Below are 24887 nucleotides of genomic sequence, written 5' to 3'. Positions count from 1 at the left end.
GCTGTGTCACTGGCGGTGGTGGTGAAATACTTTAAAAGTGCATCTGAAGAGAGAAGAGAAGTATATGTGACCACTGGATGTTACATTTTAATAAAAAACAGATGCTTGGTGTGTGCTATACATAAGACTAATATAGACTAAAGTAAAGTGCAGTGAAACTTATATATAGCTATATATATATGTAGCCTATGAATGATATGGGAAAGCTAAGGTATGGAGTATTAACAGTAATACACTTTAACTGCACTTTAACACTGATGTAAACTTTAACAAACATAAACTGTGACACAATAAAACAAAGTCTTACAACTGCCCTATTACTTATAAAGGGGATGGAAAACTAATAGCATTTTAACTGACATACAAGCAGGAAAACACAGCCAACAGGTTAAAATAACACCTGAACAGGCCTGACGTTAACGTTCCAAATGTCTCTGATGAATTTAAGGTGGGAGTAACATTAACTTACGTCGACTCAGCTATTTACTGATTATTAAACAATGCTACTATCGTCCAAAGTAAGCTAGCAAGTTAACACTCTGCTCCAACAACGGTAACTACGATGCATATTAGTTTCATTCACTTCATCACATTGACGTTACTGTACCTCTTTCTTTTTCACGTGTTTCTTCCTCTTCTTTCCTTCTTCTCCTTCCCTGGGCGCCGGATGGTTTCAGTCTTTTGGACATTGTGGTTCCGCTACAGTATCAATAAATGTCTCTCTTGGGTCACGGTCCGGTCAGATTCAGGCAACTCGCCTCTCGACCCCGCCCCCCCACCCTCACAGAGGGCAGGTACAGTGCAACGAGCCAGCCAGGAACCCAGAAGAAAGGCCTCTCCATTATTTAATAGGCTTTGCTATGACGTTATGTTGCTGTGGGTTTATATAATATTTCGAAATAATATAAGTAATAGCACTGTTTGTTTTTTTTCTCCCCCCGTTAGCGGCGCCCCCCGTGGATGACGGCACCCTTAGCATTCGCCTATACTGCCTATGCCCAGGGCCGGCCCTGCCTTTATAAATGATCCCAGCTGTAGAATAACAACCATTGCTGCTCCAAGGTCACTATATCATGCAAAAGAGGCTCAAATATTTTCTTATAGCCAAATGCTTTGACATAATCACTTTTGCGCAACAATGCTAGGTAAATTGAGGACCAGGCTGAGCTACTACCAGGATGTAAATTACCTAAAATCCAGTAAACTGCACGAATTTTGTGATTCTTCCTTGACATTCTTAAGGGATTACACACTTCAAAGTTGTCTATATACAAGCACAGGGAGATTCTTAAATTGTCACCTGAAAGAAACAGATTGTTCTTGTAGTGTTCACCGTCCTGAAAAGACAAATACTGCTGTTGATTTACAGAACAGGCTGTATGACTATCAACAGCCTTATCAACTACATCATTATGCCTGAGTAGTTGTTGTAGAGACTTGAGTAAGGGGACATATTGAAAGGTTTTGTTGGACCTTGCATCAAGTACATATTCAACAGGTTCCACAACCTTAAAATGCTCCTTTTAGTATTGTTTAAGTTTGAAAGCTGAAGCTAGTGGACCATCCTTAGCTATTACTTTTACCAAGGGATTATGAGTAGAAATAGCAATGCTCAGCTAATCAATTATTAACTGATCAACATGAAGGTCATGCTTTTTGAAAATATCAAATGCTGTACTGTTTGATATGGGTACTACAGCAGAGGTGAAAATAAAGTGCAATTCTTCTAGGAACTCATCAATTGTTGAGCTTGGTACATGTGAGTAAATCTCCAATTTCAGAAGAACAGATGCCAATTTTGGAATAATTGATTCTTGCAGGTTCTCATTTTCTACATCTGTTTCAATTAAATTGCGAGAATCTAGACCTGAACCAATTTCTGCAAGATCAATGGAAGTTCTTCAGATGAGTAATCCTCATTTATATCACTACTTTTCAGTAGTCCAACTTTAAAGTCTTTTACTGTGCAAGTGCCATGCTTTCTGCTCTTATGAGATTTGAAAGTAGCATATATATCAGTTTGAAAAGAACAATTCTTAAATATACAAGTGACAGTTTCATAGCGCTTCAAGTGGGTGTTGATATGAGAAAAGTACTCTCTACTAGATGATATGAGACTTCCTGGACACCAAAAGCATGTTAATGTTACAAGCTCTGCACTTATTGCAGGTAAAACATCAACATAACATCTACTTAAATGAGTTTTAAGAGCATTCCACGTTTTGAATGAGAATGGGCAGTCATAATATGTGCATGGAAATGAGTGTCTCTGACCAAAATGGCCATATTTTAATTTATAGTGCTTCAGTAATTGGTACCTTGTAGATACATTTTCAGCACACTGTTTGCATCTCCACATTCATGACCTAAAGAAAGAGGTAAGTGTAAATGATCAACATTGATTGCTAGTTCTAAATTACAGCTATTGTTGCATTTGTACATTTCTGAGGCAATTGTTACTCTGTGTCCTAACATATCTAAAGCAATCACAAGTAATGAACTTCATTAGACAAGTGAGAGATACTTACCACTACTGTTGAGCCGCTGGCTTTGCATACATTAACTGAGCCACTCCCTGACACCACTTGGAAATCTGGAATTCACAGTTGATCACACAATGGTAAAAATATTTTTCCTAGAATGTAAGACCATAATATGGAATTTTAGTGTTACAGTAATAAGATATAGCTTATAAACTTGCAAATAAATAATTCTACTTCCTTACACCATTTTCACCTGATGCAATTGTTGAATTTTAAAATTGAATCTTTATTAAAATTCTATTTAAGTTTTTTATTCCACTATCTTCACATGTCTGCCTTATCTTATTCCATCTCCCAATGAATTTGATTCCTATTTTAATGTTTAGGCTACTGTTTCTTTATCATACACCTTGTAAACAAGAGGGCAACTATGTGTTATTTAAGAATACAAGTTCTTTTTTTTATTTTTTTTTTTTATTTAACAAACACATGACAAATCACCAGAAGACCAACAAACGATAAATACATTACAAACATAACACACCATGTCACACTAAAAACAAACCAAAATAATAAAAGCAAAAACATAACCTATATCATCACAACATATATCAGCAGGCCTAACAACCTAAATAAGTAACACAGCATTAAAGGATATAAAGAAAGGAAATGCTTGATCCTACTTCATGTATACAAATTAATACAATTATGATAAACTTGACAAAACAACACAAATATTTCGAATTCAATACGTAATAGTTATTTTTTTTGGTTAAATACAAACTTATGACCAGCTTTCCACTTCAATAAACCTTTCCCACCTTTCTAAATGTTTTAATGTCACCATTTGTATTTGCAATATATCCTTCCAGAATAAAGTGACAGATAGTTGAAAGCACAGCTTCATTGCATTACACATATTCTGATATTTTCTAACTGCCAGCCACATCAGCAAACACCATGCATTTCGTATGATATGTCGGGCCTGATGTAGAGCACGGTAGTCTGAACCAAATCGCGAACTTTATTACTCTTCACAACATTGACAAAGGTTGCCTAGCCGCAAACTTTCTCATTTTACAGCTAAAAGAATAATAAACGTTACATGAACTAGTGAAGTACAAGTACCTCAAATTAGTAATGTTTCTTAAATGCAGTACTTGAGTAAATGTACGTAGTTACATTCCACCACTGGACATGCCTGCCTCTGCAACCAGGCTCCACTTTGGCCATGCGGGTTAGTGTTTGTGTTAAGCTAGTGATACACAGCTTTTCAAATCTAACATCAAAGTATACGACACACCGTACAACAGTCAAAATACTCATCATCTGATATAGTACATGGACCATTTTGATTAATATCGTTTAATAATTCATGTACTTACTAGAAAATCGAAGGATGGCAATGATTGAAGAGAAAGCATTCATAAGGCGGTTGCAGTCAGAACTCCTCAAAATTGCGTATCTTCCAAGGCGTCCTCAGCCACACTGCGCATGTGCAAGAAAGTACGGAAACCGCGTTGGGATAATCTTTATTCAGTTCAAAATAATTTAAATAGCTTGATTACATGGATTCAATTCAGCACAATTTTGTAATCCCAAAACCTTTTACAGTTATATTAATGCAATGAAACTCTCTTGATTTAATTGTCAAAAGTGCAATTATTCAGTAGTTTCACCTTAAAAAAAATTATGTAATGCAAACAACATCCATGTTTCACTTCTTAGAGTGGAATGTGTACCTCCAAATTATGCTTAAGACAAATCTCACAATTTCAGACGAATCCAATCATGGATTTGGAGAATCGTGACACCCCTGTGGACTACAGATAACAACTTTTGCCATTCATTCATTCATTCATTATTCATGTCAAAATATTAAATCAGTCTAGAGACTGTATTTTAGCAAGTTGTTTTGAGATACAGTGATTTTATGTGTCTGAAGGAGGACTTCGGTCTTTTCATGGTCCATGGTAGGTGCTGTATTCTTATGGTGAAACCAGTAAAGCTTTCCTGCAGCAAGCTACAACACACTGGGCACACCCAGCATCTCTTACTGACAGTACAAGAGGGATTGTCCAGTGGCAGCCTCTTACCTCACCTGTGCACAACATAGCTCCAAATCTCAAAAACAGTTAGAAACAGTTGTTGACAAAAAAAATATCCTTTACTGCTAACTGGATGATCAGATTGGAATGGACAGGTATCATCTGTTCCAGAGTTTCTCCTGAAACGTAATGACTAGTGATGTGCAAGTCATGAACGAATCGTTCAAAACTGTCACACCGCGGTGAGGTTTGTCTTGTCTTGGGTTTTTGTCTCGTTACTTCCTGTTTTATTTTGAAATCTAATTCTCCTCTCGTTTCAGGTCACTTGCCCTTCCTCATGTGTCACCGGTCTGATTGTCTCACCTGATCCCTGATCGTTTCCACCTGTTCCCCATTTCCCTCATGTGTATTTAGTCGGCGTCTTCCCTTTGTCTTGTGCCAAAGTGTTTCGTCCTTGTCCGTGCACCCAAGCCCTTTTCCACAGTCATAGTCAGTTTTGCCAAAGAGAATTTATTTGCCACGTAAGTTGTTTTCTGCTTCCTCTTTAAGAGTGATTTTTTGTTGATAATCTTTTCTTTTAGTGTTCATTTTGTATTTTGTTGTTTCTGCTTTTTGTCCTCCCGCTTGCGGAGTGATTTTTTGTTAGATAGTTTTAGATAGTAGTAGAGCCCCTGTTTAGGTGAGCCTTTTCTTTTGTCCTGTTTTATTTAGATTTGGTTTTCCTCCTTCGGGAGCGTTTTGTGTTATTAATCTAGCCTTTTTGTTTTCCTCCTTGTGAGAGTTTTGATTTCTAGTCTAGTCTTCTGTTTTCCTCGTTTCTAGTGTTATTGTCCCTCCCTTTTTATGTGTGTTTTCCCTCTTTTGGGAAGTGTTATTCCTCCCCGATATTCTAGCCAGGTTTCGAAAGGATAGTGAGTGTTTCATAGCTCATTCATTTGTCACTCTTCAAAGAAGGAGCCGATTTCAATAAAGTGTGCTTAAAGTTATATCCTCTGCATCTGAGTCCTCATTTTCGTCCAGGCCTGACAAAAACTCGAGATTCTTTTTACTGACTCGGGAGTTACGAGCCATTGTCTCCATTAACTCGTTCATTGACTCACCGCTGCTACCGCCAGCTAACTGCAAAGAGGAGACATGCCACACAACTGTTATTCTAACTGCAATTGCGTAAATGTATCAAGCTAGCTCACAGCTCACTCGCTCTCCCTCCCAGCTGGAAAACCCCCTTCCTTACCCGTGAAACTCGTTGCTCCGCACCGTTCAGGACTCGGTAGCTGCAACTCGTAGCTCACAGCTAACTCGCTCTCCCTCCCAGCTCGTAGAGCCCCTCCCTTACCTGAGAAACTCGCATTCCGTGGCGCACACTCTGGGTGACTGACTCAAGTGACTCGAAAACCCGATTCACTTTAGTGAGTGACTCATACAAACTCGAGGCAGTAAAAGGAATCGAGTATACCATCACTAGTAATGACTTGAAATTTCAGGTAATACCCTTACAGCTAAGAAGGTGTCGCCCTCTGCTGGACAAAAGTGGGAACTTCTTTCTATCTAGTTTAAACTGTAGCAAGCACATGAAGAAATTGAATATTAATTATATTGATCCAGGAAAAAAAAGCATTGATTCTTGGATCGTGAAAAAAATAGCTATAGTTAAGCGAATCAGATGTTTTTTTGCACCCCTACTTATGTGATTGGCCTCTGCAACATGACACCTGGCTGCGTTTCTCCAAAAGCTGAGTCAGTTTCAACTTTTTCGCCACAGCCGACTGCGGTTTTTCTTGGAGCCCCCTGCAGCCAGCACAGCTGCAGCCAAACGAACTACGCTCATTAAAACGAATGAAAAAACCTGCATTTTCGCCGCACCGCTGGATTTCATCTGAATCCAGCCTAACTGGTATGGACCATACAGACCATATGGACCATATGGTCTGTATACCACTTCAATGGGTATAAACAGGTAAATTAAAAATGCTTTGCTTTGCATAGACAGGTATAAACTGGACTAGATGGTGCAACAGTAAGAATATAGGCATCATCAATGATAGTGTATATTTAATAAACAAATGATTATGATGACATTTCGATGTAGAGTTCGAGCGTAGACCGTATAGTTACTAAACTAGGGATTATGATTGCTCACATTTGTTCAGCAAACAGTATTGCCAACACAGTCAGAGATGGGAAAATGTGTATTAGGACCACAGAGACCACTCACTAACTAGTCTGGACCACTAGCTTGACCATGGTCCATGGACAGAACCTGAATTGGCTAGAACCCTTGTTGAATTAAAGGGACCCTACCAGGAGAAACTGAATAGCAATGGCAAGCAGCGTTATTAAGATAAACTAAGCACAATAAACACCATAGACAGCTCGAGATTGGATGCCAATGTTTTACTTTCACTCACATTCCTGGACATTGTAAATCATTTTTGTACTGAATATATAGACTCTGTGTAAGTTTTAAAGTAAAAATCCCGAAAAGGTCATGAACAGTTTTCTGTAGTTGGATGCAAGATCTACTATAAGCCAGCAAACTGCAGTCATACTCACACATTTAAGGTGGCACTCCTCTGTTTGCCCCAATTGTTAAAGCAAACAAAATACAAACCTTTCAGCCATGTGAGTGTTTCACAGTCCTAGGCTGTGTTTACCAGTAATGGAAGAAGTACTCAGATCTTTTACTTAATAAAAGTAGCAGTACCACAGTGTAGAAATACTCTGTTACAAGTCAAAGTCCTGCATTCAAAATTTTACTAATGCTAAATTGCACTACAAAAGTATTTGCTTCAAAATGTACTTAAAGTACAAAAGGAAAAAGTACTCATGATGCAGCATGACCCATTTCAGAATGATATAAAATGTAAATATATGGATTACATTAATCGATCAGTGAGCATCACTGGTGGAGCTAATTTAAACTACGTCATGTACAGTCAGGAGACTTCGTTCATAATTATACTCTATGATGTTTTTATTTGGTTAAATTTGTTTTAAAACTCTGAATCTGTCAGATAAATGTAGTGGAGAAAACAGTACAGTAAACTCCTCTGAATTTGTAGTGAACTAACACTAAACTTCAAAATTTCACTGTACAGTACTTGAGTAAGTGCATTTAGTTACATTTGCCCATTGGTATTCACATACAGCACAAGTTACATTCAAAGTCAAATGTTCCCTAATCAGTTTCCTTCGTCATGAAATGATAGAATAAATGATTTATTATCATTATTGAACTGTGTGGAGATGTTGCCATACTGACACATTTGAGATTATGATGGCGACCTAACAGAAAGACACACTGTTGGACTCTTCAGGTTTGTAGCCTGACAATAAGGAATACTTTGAGCTACACTGAGCCGTTTAATCATTGTACTTATACTGTGAGTATGGTCTAGACCTACTCAAAGTGGAAAATGTCATGAGATGACTTTTGTTGTGAATTGGTGCTATACAAATAAAGATTGATTGATTGATTGATTGATTGATTGATTGATATATTTGTATTTGTCTCACAAGATGCACTGAATCTGCCTTGTTTTACAAATCGTCTGCATCCACAAAAGATAGTAAATGATGACTGAAAGCAACACAAGACATTCTTCTATTTCACAGTCAAAAATTATTATCGCGTTAACATATCACAATACAAGTTACAAATATTGTCGACAGCATCGTGAAAGGGCAAATCTGCGCCCTTGACAAACATTTTAAAGCTAACACATGGCAGTAATTGTCTAACAGGCCCACCCATTATACCTACTTAAAATGAATAGTTTTACTACACACACACACACGCACACACACACAAACAAACTTTTTCTATGTGAAAACGAGAAAATATTTTCTCCATAAGAATAGACTCAATTTCACCCAAATGACTGAATAAAGTTATAAAGTTGTGTTTTTGTACAGTAATCCGTGAGGTCCGGTGACCTCCTTCTTTTAACACATCCATGGCAGCTTCATAAAATAAAGGAAGTGTTTACTGGATGAAAAATTAACATCTGCCCCGAGTCCATGATGTGTCATCAACATCTTTATCACAACGAAGTTACAAACCCTAAAAATACCTACAAAAAGGCTTTTTTGACACTGTTGGGCCTAATACTGGCGTATAAACCTAACTTTATGTGATAAAGAGATATACAGCAGGCAGCTCGGGCGCTCATTCTCCCTGTCTGTTGATCTTTATTACGTCAGCCAAGGACGTTGTGTTTTAACGCATGTCCATTTGTTTGTTGATTGGTTTGTCAGCAGGATTACAGAAAAACTACTAAACAAATTTCCACCAAACTTAGATGGAAGATGTATCTGGGGTCAGAATAGACCCCATTACTTTTGGTGCGAGCTGGATAAAGGGACAGATCCAGAAATGTTTCTTTCTTCCATTATGAGAGCATTATAGGGCGTTTTTCAATTATTTTTTCTCAGGGTATAATGCATGGATCTTGATGAAAGAAATCAGTCGTATTTAGGTATCTATGAGTAAGTACTGTTTAATGCAGATGCAGATCCAAATAAAAACCCAAATAAAAATTTTGCGTATTTTAATATGCTTTATTTGATGTGGATCAGGCTTGATTGTATTAAATCGGACTGCTGGGCCTTGGCGGAGGTAAGCGCTCTACTGAGTGCCATAGTTTGATACTTTAGACAATATCACGTTATCTTAAACACACTTCAAACTTGGCCACTATTGTCAAATTACTGTTAAAATTTCCAGCATTAGCAAAGTTAGCTATTTAATTAACTTTAATTAACTTACCTTCATAATCATAGATACAATTGAAGACATACATCTTGAAGCCCTTCTCTCGCCTTCTCCTTGGTGCTGTCACAGCTTGAACAATGCATCATCATAGTTTGTTAGCTTTTTAAGGTCTTGAAGACATTGCTTGTGTCATATGTTGTCTGCAAACTGACTGGTGTCAGAAACTGGAAATGCACATGCTTGCCGTCCTTAAACAGCTGTTGCTGTGACATTAGATTTTGTGTCTTATGGAACCCTTTCCCTAACCCTAACTTTTCTGCCATGACAGGATAACTTAACTTCTCATTTGGATCACAGAATCTGATGGGTTACAGAATTTGATGTGAAATTGTACAACTTATGCAGCTAGCCAATTATATTTAGGGACACAATGGCGCCTGGGTCCGCCCACTTACTGCAGAAATGAAAAATGACTCTTGAGCAAGCAGCAAGGAGAGCAATGATAGCAGTTGTGCACGCGGGGATCACAGTCACATGTTCGTATTCTATGTGTACTCGTACTAGTGCGTGGTTTTCTCCTTGCAGGCTGCAATATTGCAAAAAAAATGTGCATGTATGTCTGTGCTATAACTTAATGTTTGATACCTCTCATTTCAATTTGTTATGCTGCTATTTTTAGTTTGACTTTTGACCAGAAGTTCTATGTATCGTTCCACACAATTGCCTCAAAAGTCATATTGCCAAAAATAGTGAAAAACAACTTTCAGGAGCATACACATCAGGCCGTGGTTTATGAGGTATAGCAGTCATTAAATTTATCACAACTTGATTCATAGCAACATGTATGGAAAAAAATTAAAAACACACTTGTCTTTGTCTGTAGCCTTATACATAATATATATGCACATTTGTACCACACATTTCACAAATTTCAAGATATTTCACAACAACAGCACCAAAGAGCTTGATTGATTGATCCCTCAACCCCACTAATACATTCATTCATTCATTATTTTCCAGATATACTAATAATCTATTAATTACAGAAGTGAATAATTTACAATAAAATAACAATTTTAAAGTACATTTTTTTTTCTTTCATACTACAACAATTCCATTCAGTCTCCACATCCATCTGTCACCTAAATCTTTTATGCAGGCTGTGGATTTTAGAAATTTCACACAGGAAGGAAAGGTTGTTATATTGTCTTCATGACTGAAAAACCTGTTACCTTGTAGTGTTCAACAAAGCAAGCGGCTTACTACGGCTGAAAAGCTTTTCTTCAGAACCCCCAACCCCCCCCCCCCCCAATCACACACACACACACACACACTCTTTCAGCAAGTAATTCCTGCGCTTAGCTACAGCGTGTAAAAGAAACTGTACACCCAAACTCTGAGAACTCACAGTGGTATTAAAATCACAGACAAAAAAAATCAGGTACTGCATCTCGAAGACCAAAAATGACGCAAAGTAAAGACTTGTGTTGTAAAACTAAACAATGTTAAAAAATCTCAACCAAAAAAACTGAGAAACCAGCACAGAACAATGCAACCATCTCACTGTATGACGACACCTTCTCAGATTGTGTTTTGGTTTGGTCCAAATTTAATACAAACAGATATACAAAGACCTTTTTGTAAGCTGAATTTTTCCTCGGCATCTGCATAAGCAAATTGCATCCACGTGTCATATGTGCCGACACTGGCCTTGCAGTGACCTTCAAACAGAGGCTTTTTTTTTTTTTTAGCCCAATTCTATGTAGAAAAATTGGTTTTGCTTGTTCATTCATCATGCTGCATTTTATTCTTTTTTACAATCTTTTTTTTCTTTTTTTTGCTGATTGGATCTCACAAACTGCTGCTGTGTTTGACAGCTCACTTTCTTTCCCTCCATCTACTCAATGCAGTGACATGCACCTACCCCACACTATCAAATAATAAAACACAATTAAGAAAGTTAGCATCACATTACATTTTCTGTCACCAATTCCATATTTGCTTACCTGCTATACACTATGTACCACTCTCTTGCAGCAGTAGAGCTTATGTGGTATGAAGCAACCATTTTTTATTGGCCCCTATGTAGATTGTTATTTTGGAGTAACAGAAAGGACATTTGTTTCTCAGAAACATGAAAAATATCAGTAATCTCCTCAGAGTGTCTCTCTAAATCTCTGTAACAAAATCCTATATGAACATTGTGTGCAAAATCTTTCCACTGCCACCCTGTCTTTGTTAGAGGAGCTTCTATAGGTCTTTGTTTTCTTCCTGGTACAAGGCGCCACATGTGCAACTGGAACACATGAACTGCTACAGAACATGACACGGACTGAAGAAACAGAATGAGCAAAACCCAACATAGACAGTAAAAGCCAAGAAAACAACCAGAACGTATCCAGAGGAAATAGGAAACCATCTAAAGCATCATTCCAGAATTTTCTTGTCCATGGATTCTTTGCCATTGGTCCGCGAGTAAGGCTCAAAAGCAGAGGAGCTCAGGTAGCGGGCTGAAAGTTCCTGCAGGTTGCCAGCGAGCGAGCCAGCCATGGACAGGGGGTTGGAGGAAATGCGGGTGGCAACGCCACTGAGTAAGGAGGGCATGGGAAAGCTGAAGAGGCTGTGAGCTGCCGGTGAACTCTGCAGGCCCGCAACTGTTCCTGAGCTTGTGACGACGGGTAGAGGAGGGCTGCTGCCTGCAGTGCCAGTGCTGCCGCCGCTGCTGCTGCTGCTACTGCTGCCATTGCTAGCCATGGCCATGGAGGGAGGGCGGAGGGCAGAACCCAGCGTGCCACTGCCACAGTGGGGCAGGAGGCCTGGCAGACCCGGAGGTGTCAGCAGCCGACCCTGCTCCAGCAGCCTTAGGACACTGCAGGTCGCTGCTGTTTCTGAAACCACTGAACGCAGCTCAGAGTCCTTCCCCTGGTCCTTCTTTTGCTTAGTTCGGCGGTTCTGGAACCAGACCTTCACCTGGAGGGGAACAAAGATATGAGATAGGGCCTAGAGACACGTGAAAACGTAATGTGTAATATATAGTTCATGTATCTTTGCCTGTATGGGATATAAAATCTGAATTTGAAAAATATTACTTTGAGAAAATTATAGAATTATAGAAATAAGAAATTCACATTAACTGAAGGTATGAGATTATAACCTGATATTCTTGGACATAACTGCACCATGACATAGAGATCTATGATCTGATTGATTGCCTCCATAAGGATTTTGTTCTCAAATCAAAAGTAGCAATGCATCAGATCAGACTAATAGTGTAATAGTTATTTGTGCAGAGAAAGTATAAGGGTATAAAATCATGCATCTGTATGGAGAAATAAATGTTTACAAAGTACTGATATTGTATGGTACTGACATTAAAAACTAATTTGTTACCTGTTGAATAGTTGCATATTGCAATAATAATTTAAGGTTGTGACAAAATCCCACAGCACACTTTTTGTGAACCAGTGCCTTACACTACAATAGGTTCATGCATGGACCAAATAATAATATCTGTATTGTTTATTTGTTTAATTGCTTCTTGATTGTTATTGATATGTTGCAAACTTGTGGTAAGATGTTTTTATTTAATGCTGAAAGTCTTAGTTGAGACTGACAAAAAATGAATCCCCCGATTATAATAATGATAATTATTTGATTGTCTGAATCAATTGTAAATCAAAATTGTCGCATTTGCATTACCTCAAAGTACAGTGATATTTTTTTTCCGCCAACACAAAGAAGTCACCTTGGGCTCTGAGAGCTTGTGACAGTTTAGCATTTTTGCCCTATTTTCTGAAATTTTAGAGACTAAACTATGAATTATTTGTTTGGAAATCAAATGACAGCCTGAGATCTTCAGTCTACAGTAGCTGTAACTACACACATGAAAGTCACTAACACCCTGATTAACATTCACCTAAAGTTTGTTCCAGTGTTTCTGCAAATTTTCATTATCTCTACCTCAGAATACAAAATGGCCACCATTAACCGTGCCTTTTATAACATACATCTTCCTTTAATGATCAACATTGTGTTTTCTGGCCCTGAAAATGTAGATTTAGCTTCCAGAATTTCACAGAATAGATAATAGAAATTTAGAAACCCAAAATTTGAAGTTGCCATTTTTAAAAGTCTAAGAATCCTGTCACATTAATGTCTGGGAAAATAATGACTCTGATTGGTTATTTGTGTAGTTTCTGAAAATATCAAGATTTTCAATTCTGCTCTGTATTTGAATTAAAGATATTATTATTGCAACATATGTTTCAGAAATGTTGCTAATGTTTCCGACCGTTATGAGATTTTGTGGGAAACGTCTACAGAATAATATTCAAGATGAAGAGGGATTCTCATTCCCTGTATTCGCATACTTAAGGATAGAAAAATAATCAGTCCTTAGTTTACTGTAGCAATAGCACCAACCTTATAATTTAACAAGCTCAATCCAGTCATTTATCAACAGACCCATTTAGTTATACCTTCATATCCATTATTCTGTTTCAAAATCTTTTTTTTTTTGGATTGAAATAATGTTAAAACGGAAACAAATACAGGCTTTTCTCTGAATTACCTGTAAGTCTCCTGTAATCACACCGGATTGCTTTCATATAGAACAAAATGTAGACGTACCAATCAACAACAAGCCTCCAGCTCTTTCCTTCGGCTAGTCCAATCACATTTGAATTTTTTTTCTCTGCTTCAGTAGGTGGTTTAACTCTTCACCAGCTGTTAACAACCATTTCATGCCCAGAGAAGAAGCCCTGCTGCTCAAGCCAATATTTTATGTTTGCCGTGTAGAGACTGCTCAGAAGGAACATCTTGTTCATTTTAGAGGTTACATTTTCAGTGCAATGAAAAGAACCAGGCCTACATGAAGCTGGTAGCTCAGACAAAGATGATTGGGTGTGCACACAGCAAATGGCCTTAATGTAACAACCTGTGAGTGCCAGGGAACAAAATGTTAATTTCACCATGATGTCATTAAAAGGACTTTCATCAGGACAAGAAGCAGATACTAGAAGAAAATCCTGAAGCCTTTGTCCTCCCTAAATAGGGAGCAAAGGTTGTTTTGTATGTTACATTTATGTGAGTAAATAACATCTTCAGACACTTAATTAACTTGTTTTGAATTTATGTGAAAAAGAAAAGCTGCATTTGTGTTGATCAAATGAAAAAGAGAAATATTAAAACATTTCAAATGCAAAAAGTTAAAGCAAATAAACAAGTCAGATTTACATAGCCGTTGACAAAAGAAGAGTGACCTTGTTGTACATCAACAAACAGATCAAAGTTGTCAGCTGTGTTGTTTTGTAAGAAAAGGTTGACCTTGAGTGGAGGTGTGCAAGAGTCCCATTGAAAGCTACAACACATTAGCACCGAAGACCAAGCCGATGGCACCGTTAGCTGTGTTGCACATTTTCAGAAATAAATAAATAGATGAATGAAACTTGAGCTGAAAATACACACAGTCAGATCACATGGTGACTTGCTTTGGAATGTGGTGTCAAACACAAATTTCCAATGCAGTTCACCCTGAGTGGACACTGCATGACCCACTGCTGACCCCACACATACGACATGAGGAGGGAGTCTGCACTCTTTCTAATAGCAGCTTAAATTTTTGCAGCTTCAGGCAATAACATGGAACTCTATATAAGACACAACACTACATTGGATTTGTTCAAAAGGCCAACTGATTCCATCTTTAAAGGCATATATACAGTTAGAAATATTTCTGCTGGAAATTCCAGGTACAATCCTGATTAAATGTAAACCAGCGGACCACCCCAGCACTCTTATTCAAATTACTGAATGAAAACCAGTCAGCACTCCTAAATTAATGGACTGGTCTGTGAATACTAACACTCATACGACAAGTATATGTTTTAATAATTAATGGTACCATGTTAACAGACCTATGTTTTTCATAATGACAAACACATAATTGTTTTTTCCATCTCAACTGACTCTGTAATTATATGAGTATACGTCTCTAAATTATATGGACAAAAAAATGATTGTACTTTCAAAGTAAAAAAAAATGCTTTTTTTGTCTAAAACAGACTGTATTTTTGTGTCTGGTCTTACAAATGAATTATTAGATTAGTTTGATCATATTATCAAATTAATCTAATAATTAATTTGGGTATATCCACCTGTTGTAAAAAAGATCGTAACATGATTATCTGGAGTCAAAATATTTTAACACTTTGACACTAAAAGGGAATTACATTAAATTCACACTGCACATTATTCCTGTTTCCGTTTAAAATAACAACGTCCATTCTGTCTTCTTTTTTTTAAATCTAGCAAATACAAGTCCAATGCACACATACCTGAGTTTCTGACAGATTGAGCTGGCGGGCCAGTTCTGTCCGTTCCCTCCCCACTACATACTGGCACCTCTGAAACTCCATCTCTAACCGGTAGAGTTGTTCTGCAGTGAAAGAGGTGCGGGTTCGCTTGGGCCGGTCCAAATCCAAACCCTTTGGCAGGATGATTTCTCGGATAGAGCCTTTAGCATCTGCAACAATGAGCACTTTATATTAACAATGCTGAGGCTAAATCACAATTAGGACAGATTAACGTAATTTTATCATAGACTGGTATTACATGAGTAATTGCATTAACTATTATTATTATTATTATTATTATTATTATTAGTATTAGTATTAGTATTATTTTTATTACACATAGCACAGTCCTAAGGATTTTTATTCACTATTTTTGTGTACATGGTGTACATGTTGTACTTAGAGACAAATACTCTTAGTTTAAGTGATAGATTACATCTATGCGTTAACAACGCGCTACATTTCAGATCATGAATTAGAAATATATCAGTCCAGATTAAATCTCATGAAAAAAGATGGAGATGTCTTTAAATAGACATTTAAACATTTATATGCAAAGCGTTAACAAATGTTACACCTAATAAGTGAAAATTACATAACATATTGCATAAATATTGACAGAAATAATTTTTTGGTTCCATTTCAGTTAACTCATGTAATCCAAACCTACGTTACCACAATAGAAATAACAACAATGGATATCACTGTCAAATTATGTTAAAATAAAAACTATATCTGCTGTCACGTTTTAAACTAGTATTACATTGACTATACATTTATGCTCAATAAAAGTGGTTGCAATGCTGTAAGAATGAATTATTTTATTATTAACAAACAAATATGAAATGATTGACATCTAATAAATATTTCAATAGAGAACTTTTATCGACGTTATGTTTTAGGTAGTGAGGCTGCTGTGTCTCATTACCTCAGCATAACTAATCTTTTATATTCATGGTTTGTTTTCATACACTCTCAGTGTTGGACCAACATTGCATTAAGGAAATTACGGGCAACTGACACTCATACACACAATTTCACATGATTTCTTTTTACATGAAATATCTGTAAAACCAAACTCTCCTTTTCACTGTTTAAATATTTCTAATTTTAATAATTATCACTCATAAAGTGTAATGCATTATATAAAATATAAACCCTTCAGATGTTTCCTCCTTAAATGCATGACCTTGGGCACATTAAAATTTACCCAAGGACATTAAACATGTATGAATAATTTAGTGCAATCAAATTAAATATTAACGTTATGCAAGTGTGAAATCTGAAAAAGATTTAGCTTGTCATAGTGTTTACAAACTAAAGAAATCCCTGTGGTTATACAATATGGTCTTATTTAATAACAATTAGCTCATTTTCATAACTTAGTTCTCTTACATTTTTATTTTCCTATACTATATTGTACTGAAGTCACAAAAATTCCCAGAGGTGATCGTCTTTTCTATAAATGGACTTCATAAATGAAAATTAAACAATCAAATGAAAATTGATTAATTTTGAACTTTAACTTTAAAGTGTAAGCCTCCTAATTAAAAAATAAAATAGATGACCTGTTACCTTTTCTCTATGTATCATCTACCTCTGTCTGTCTGATGTTTCAAAGCCTTCATTTTTCAACTTTTGTTCTTAAAGGCACTCTTTCATATTCCTGATTCTTAAATGTATCTAACAGATATTCCCACTCAAACGGATCTCAAACAAAACAAACAAAAAGAAAAAAATAGACCACGAGCCTTACCTCGGACTAGTATTCTCCGACAGTAGTCCGGGTCCCCCGTGCTCCCTCTGTTCTTCTCGCAGTTTTCCACGGTCCCAGAGGGGGGAAAGGAGTCCTGTTGCTCCTTGAGGAAGCTTTTGGACAAGCTGTCCTGGGAGTCCTTGTCATCTTTCCCCTTCTTAAGTCCGTTCTTCAGCCCCATCCCTTCCGTCTCTTGGTTGTACCTGACCTCCATGCTCAGTTTATCCTCTTGGACCTGCAGCTTGTCCGCCTCTTTTTTTCCTTTGTCAGGTGAAAAAAAAGGAGATTGCGGAGAACACGACGCACCAGATTGTGTGGACAGTGTCGGTTTTACTTTCAAAACAGCACGTTTCAGCAAGCAAGGGTCAGCTATCTAATGTTTGGTGAAATACTGATGTCGCCCAACCAAGGATCCCTATTACCATTGACCAAACTCCCTTGCCCAATGATCATGGACTTCTCAGTGAAACTCAACAGTAATTCAATACCCCCCTTTCCTCGTTACATAGACATCAGGCTGATAGATGATCTCCAAATAATCAGAGCCATGGATGTGCACTCGCTGTTTCAATTGATTACGGTAATTTTACTGCCTCCACATTTGCGTAACCTCATGAATACACTAAATTGTTTGGGGAAATAGATCAGGTTTTGATAAAGGGGTTTGCTCATCCCGTCCCCCTCAGTTTGCCTGCTCGCAGCCCTGAGAATCAAGACAAATGATTGGTTTTGTCTCGCAACCAAGCCTCCCTGAACCCCACATGAACGCACACAATCACAGGGGTACGACTCTTCCAGACCTCAAAAAAGTTCCCAGTTGCTTCATTCTTCTGTCCGCAGAAGAGAGCCAGACACTTCCCCCCCGCCCCCACCCCCAACGCCCCCCCGACTTTTCACAGCGCATCTGATTGCTGCTGCACGTTAGTAAACTTTGATTCCATTTTTCCATTTGGCTGTCTCACCAATCAACAGAATTCTGCAATGTGCAAATCTAACCACTATGCTATTGTAGGCAAGAACCACTGGGAAAGAGTCAGAGAGAGGGAGCGAGAGAGACCAGATAAAAGAATAATGAACAAATCCATGTCGATCAGAATTTATGAAGGCAATGACCCAGCCAGTTTGAGCCCTGCAGCAACGCCGTGCTCTGCTTTAACTGGAATCGTGTCAAAGTTTCCTGTGTCGTCCTTTGTTCATTCAGACAGCTACGCAGAGAAGCCCAGTGAGGTCCTGGCTGCTAATGCCACATTCTTCAGTATTCAAATGATTGCACCCCAGAAGCCACCTTCAACTCTCATAATCTTAACCTGCGCATTTGAAAAAGACAAAAAAGGGGAACAAAACTTGTCATTAGTGCTTAGGCTACCTACACTCTCTCACTCACACATACCTCTGGAATGGCCCCCTACCTCTCTCCACCACTCGCCTTCCAGCCCACTACCCACCCACCCAACCACCAACTCTAAGCTATTTTCATTGTCAGTGCAACAATATCTCTGAACACAGCAGTGGCCAGTAATCCAATAAGACCATTGATTAGGTCACAATGATTCAATTCAAACCTGTGGCCTAGTGCAAGGAGCATTCTCTTGCCCTTCTTGTCACCTTAGCTGGCCAAAAGCCCTCTTCAAGCTGCCCCCCTCCCTGAGTGCCATTCATGCCTTTATGGGAAACAGAGAGGAAAAGGAATGAAAGATGGCAATTATCTAATTGGACTATTAACAAACAATTCTGCGAGTGTGGCTGCCCGGCAGCAGTCTGGGGGTGGGTTTAAGGGCTGCATGTTGGACTAACTTTATTCACTAAATGTTTGGGGGGCTGCTGCTGCTTAGAGTGCGGCGGAATCCATTGTTTGAGGAAGGTAAAAAGAAGGCTAAAAAGGGAACAACTAAAGGGACTCTGGACTTCTCAAGCTGTGGTGCAGAGCCCCAGCCTGGGAAATACATTGAGGATGCAGCGTCTTGGCCTCTCAGCTGCACACAATGGTTGAGTCACAACGGACTGTGCAAAGAATACTGCATGTATACTGTAAAGCAGCATGTAGCACACATTTTCCCATGGTGACCCACTCACACTGTTCCAAGTGATGTGAATCAAAGTATTTATGGAATTTGAGTTTGTAGCCCAGTTAAATTAAAGTGCACATTCCTAATTACACCAGCCCTGTTAATGATGCACTCCAACCTATACTACATTGCAGTGAAAGGCATGTGGAAAATGTGAACTGTATGTCAAACAGAAGAAACAGCCACCTTATTTCTATTTCAGGCTACACTTATATGACACTGTACATATAGGGAAGATCGGTTTCTGAGTTCTCACTTGTAGATGAGGGTCTCCTGCAGGAAGTGACCTGTTCCAGCTGAGATCTGGTACACGTATAACAAAAGGTTCCATCATAGTCCCAGAAAGTGATCCTTTAGGCTCTTAACACAGCTGAAACAATTGTGCTGCTTTAAACAATATCTGAAATTGAAATTAGCAGTATTAAAATGGAGACATCCCAACACTAATTTGTTGGCTAACACCATAAGCAGCCATTATGCTGAACAGTCTTGAGGAAGATGTGCTGATGAGTGTTTTCCAGTGATGTCACAAGACAGACTGAATATGAAAAAGCCAGCCTTTAGCTGGTGTCACTGGAGGCTGCTACACTTGGTTTTTGTGACCTTGTTCATTGTGTTTACTTGAAATAGCTGTCTTTGGAGAAACTGTAAAGACAGTAACTTAAAAATCAGTAAAATATAAATCAGGTGAATGCAACGGGTGATGATACAATGTGTTCTGTTGTCATCAGATTATACAGGACTACTGGGGTAGCATGTGAAACACAGGCATAATGTCAACGAGTTACAGCAGGGCAGGAAGATGTCTACAATGGACCCAGCTAATGGCAGCTTCAGTAACAACACTAAGTATCACTGTATCATAGTGTATCACTATGATACAGGGTTCACCATTTGCTAGTGTAGCCTAGCAGCTAACAGTAGCTACTCAGAACAGGGTTTTTTTTTTTTTTTTGACTGACCCCTTTTACATTTAAACAAGCAGGCTTTTCATGTGTTCCAACACTCATGTATAATTAGTGATGGTGTAATGTTCATTTGCTGATAAAAAAGCTCTACCATTGGCTCAAGCAAGCCAGCGTCATGATGTAAGACTGCAGTGGTCCCAGTAAATGTAGTGAAGGATATTCTTTGAAGATAATAACAGTTGGCTCTTAATTTCTTAATGGAAAGGATGGATTACTAATAATATGGCCACATCAGGGGACCTTTATTAAGATTTGCAATAATGCCATTTGAAAGTCTGACTCAAAAGTGAGTATGAATAGTTTTGACATCTTTTATATTAAGTCTTGGGCCACCGAGATGGATTTTTTCTTTAAGATTCTGCAGTTGTCTGCAAGGGGCTCTAATACATTGTCAGCATAAAGTTATTTTTGGCCTAAGTTGCACATAATAAGGGACTTTAAAGACCTTTACTTGTGTCTGTTTTTGCAAAGCTGTTCTGTAAATTACGTGTCATGTCCGTGCCTGCTTGTATTTGCTTGTTATTGTATTGTTTGTCTTCGCTGCACTGTGATTTGTGCTGCTTTTGTTGCTGTCCATGTCTTTGTCCTGTTTTTATTGTAATTTATATGCCATACAAAGCTTTACACCTGGCCAGTGACCACAGACGAACACCACTGTGGTAAATACAAATCCCAGGTGTGTAACAGTTTTCAGGTGCTGACTACAACAGAACTCATGACATCATAACAATGTGATGTGTTGAAAACTTGTACGTTGAAGTAAACATTTATGTAACGCTGTGATCCTCCCCTCTCACTGAAGTTAGAACACAGAGCAGAAACAAGAGACAGAGACACCATTCACCCTGTTACAACACACTGTACCATCAACAGACAAAGAACTAAAAACATTTTATATATATATTTATATATGCGTATGCCTATTTTTTAAATTATCCTCATTATTAATATGTACCTATTTGCATTTTTCTTTCTTTTTTCTTTAAATAATCAGCAGAATCATCACCGTCATCATCACCATCATCATTTCCACAGCAGTGGAAAACTGTTAGTTGCTTGCTCATGTTGCTTCAAACCCAAAGTATGATCTTTTCCTAAAGCGAATGAAACAGTCCAAAAGTCATAATATGTGAACTGTTTGTCAGCCAGCTTTATTTAAAAGTCTATTGAAATTCATTTATATATGTTCTATGTTTGTGCAGCAGGAAGGAGTTACACTTTCTTGTCATCATGCAACCCTGTGTTGTATAATGACAAATAAATCACCTTGACCCTTACAACTAGTAAGTAATGCATGGAACTAGATGTGAATGGTTCATGATGAAAGCCAATATAAGACATCTTTTTTATTTCCAGTTTGTCTGTGATCTAAAAAAAAAACCTCCCCCCCCCCCCAGTGTTACTTAATTTATCATAAGTTTGTTTTGTGAATTTTGTGAGCTGTAGATTGTTAAAATCAAACCAATTCTTGAAGTTTCAGGTTTCAAGTTTCTATTCCTTTTCCATTGTATCCAAATGTTGTCTCCAGTTCTTACCACAGCAAAATACATTTGTGTCATCTGCAAATAAAGTGGTTTAGTATTTTTAAAAGCAAATATCAGCTGTGCCCAAAATAAACTACATGGGCCTAACACAGAGCCTTTGGGAACCCCAGTGGTAACCAAAATATTTTGGATTCAAGTTATTGATTTGAACATACTGATAGAAATTCTCTAGTTAGCTATTGTACTCAACCAGGAGTGTTTAATGACTCTGAGATTCTCCAATATTAAGCTATTGCCAGTAGTATGAAATATTTTTCAAGATATCACCCCCACTGTATGTTCATCATTTTTTGTTGCAGTTGATATTTCCTCCATCAAAGTAATTCTGTAAGTTTTTGAAATATTACAACAGTACATTAAAGTTGACAATGAATTACCCATTGAAAACATTACACACAGACAGATCAGTATACAGATTTTTTTGTCTAGAATTTCTGCTAATCAAAGAGTGTGCCTTTCTTCTGTTGGAAGTTGGAGTTTTGCTGCTTCAGATTGTGTTCCAGCCACTCAAAAAGGATAATTACATATCAGCTGAGCATTATTTGATAGAGTTTTGCAATGGCCAAATCATCACAGGCCGGCGGTAAATCACCACCATTATCATCACTATTACAGTCATCATTTTAACACAACAAGGCTTCAGTGACATTCTTTAAATGCAGAACAGTGTGCTGTGCTGTAATGTGACCCCGCTCTGCCCAGTTTTTAGTATTTGAACACCGGAAATTAGAGTTGGTCTCTGAACACATTTAATGTCTGGTTTGAGATAAATGTGTATCAGGACATCAAATCAAACCTAAACTGCTCATGCCTGCTGAAAAGAATGATGGGGTGAAACTTCAAGTCATTTCAGGGGAGGAAATGGTTACAGTTTTGTTACAGCACCTGCTCAGATGCCAGCATGTTTTATTTATACTGCATTCTCTTCTGCTATGACTGTGGCATACATACAAAGTCAATTAACACAGTCAGAGCAAACTGGAGAAATGACTATTAATGCCTACTGCAATTGCTATAAGTTTGCTCTTTGTGGTCCTATTATCGGGACCCAGGGCTACTTGGCATTTTGTGGCAAAGCCTTTTTGGTTCTCTAATAGAAGGTAGGTTGCTGTGGAGAGTGCAGGCCTTGGAGAGCCTTGATGTCTGAGCGACAACATGGTAACTCAAGATGAATGGTTACATTCAAAGCCCTGCTTTACGTTTACAAATGTGGTGATTATATTCCACAGTAAGAGCGCAAGCTGTTCTTGAACCCTCTAAATAAAGAGCCTGCTTCCATCTACAGCAGGGAGCTACACTTGCAGCTGAGCTCAAAAATTGTTGAGCAATGATGGTTTTCACTAAAAGTGTGGAATTTTTATCCTGATTTTTTCCCTTTAGTTAAAAATTCTTGGTGCCTTGTAAAATTCGAGTACTTGTAATTACTAATGATGTTGTGAAAACAAGCAATCATAGCTGTTAGTCTTATTCTGCTGCTTAGGTTTAGGTTTTAACTCTTAGGTTTGACAATTAAGATAATAATTGGGATTAATTGTTGTGTGTGTGTGTGTGTGTAGGAACCCTGTGTTCTCAGGCCAGTGACAATTCTATTGTTAACAGACACTGAAGGCTTCGAGCAATATACTATCCTTCTGATGGAAATACACTTGAAAACCAGCTGTGGACTGCTCTGCACACAAAGTTTTCCCAATAAATACACTATTTCTTCCTGTCTGAGTAATGTTTGCTGAAGCAATGACCAGCTGTTTTAGGATATTACCAGGCATGCATGAAATGTATATCTTCAACATAAATCTGCCTCAAGATAGTTTGATGGCATGACACAGCCAGGAGCAGTAGACTCTCTCATGTTGAATGTTCTGACTGCGAGGACATCTATGCAAAGAGTGTGTGTGTTATTTTCCTGACTGATTTTTTTTTTTTTCTGAAGGACAGGTGCATGTCATGCAATATAAAATTAATATAATATTACTGTATTTTCAAACATGCCACCCACTCAACCCCTCCAGCCCTTTACTTTGAAAGTCCATAAAGATACAAGTTCAACACACAACGATATTCATCCGGTTTACAGTTTATTGTGAGAATTTTTTCAATTATTTGAGTTTTTGAAAAGACGCAAGTACAGCATCTCAACAAAAGATTACAAAAACCTGAAAATATTTTTCAGTTTATTTAGAAATGTAAGTGTTTGAGTTTGACTTCCCTCCAGATGTATTGGTGTATCAAATGCAGATGTAGTTTTTGTTCTGACTGATGGGTGTCTAGACTATGAAGAAAGGTGTCCATGTCTGTGGAGTTCTAATTGATACAGAGAAGTGAAGAAATAAATCGGAGGGGTTAGATGGTAAATTATAAGATAAACTTTGTGTTTTCTGAAAAGTAAATCACACACACACACACACACACACACACACACACACACACACACACACACACACACACACACACACACACAACCCTTCACATTGGCTCTTGGACTGTCAGGATACAGATACTACAGTGGCTAAAGCCTCTATTTTTCTACCTGGTTTCTGCTAAAATGGATGGAAACTAATCCTAACATTTTCACTCAAGGAACAGTAACTTGCAATTTAACACTTGACAAATTCCTGGAACTTTATTCTTCACTCATTTAGGTTTGGTAAGGCTCAACATTGTTTTTTTAATAGGTGTTAATTTTAATGGCTGTCCACCAGATGACAGACCAGTGGTTCGCTTCACTGCACTTTTTTGGCGTATCCAGAAATGCCTGATTTCCTGGAAATGCCCCACCAATATCAGTTAATTTTTGTAAATTTTCCAGCTAGGTTGACAAGATTCTGTTCTTGTTAGAAGTAGTAACATCATCATTTAGCTTTCTAAGAGACCTGGCTGTCAGCGCCTGAGCTCTACCACATCAGTTAATTTTTTCCAGGTTTTAAAACTTTTTTAGTTTTTAGTTAGTTAGTTTTT

The 24887-nt window shown here is 37.9% G+C and overlaps 1 protein-coding gene across 1 annotated transcript; it reads right to left on the bottom strand.

The window, feature by feature from the left end:
• Positions 1 to 11672: 11672 nt before the first annotated feature.
• Positions 11673 to 17568, bottom strand: vax1 (ventral anterior homeobox 1). The gene is made up of 3 exons (XM_073482662.1): positions 17355 to 17568; positions 15581 to 15768; positions 11673 to 12215 (listed from the first exon to the last, which is right to left on the bottom strand). Exons 1-3 carry the CDS (start codon positions 17566 to 17568, stop codon positions 11673 to 11675), a joined length of 945 nt encoding a protein of 314 aa, XP_073338763.1.
• Positions 17569 to 24887: the final 7319 nt, after the last annotated feature.

The sequence above is a fragment of the Pagrus major genome, chromosome 15 (genome assembly GCF_040436345.1).
Source record: "Pagrus major chromosome 15, Pma_NU_1.0".
In the NCBI taxonomy this organism is placed as follows: Eukaryota; Metazoa; Chordata; class Actinopteri; order Spariformes; family Sparidae; genus Pagrus; species Pagrus major.
This window is presented reverse-complemented; position numbering and strand designations above follow the sequence as displayed.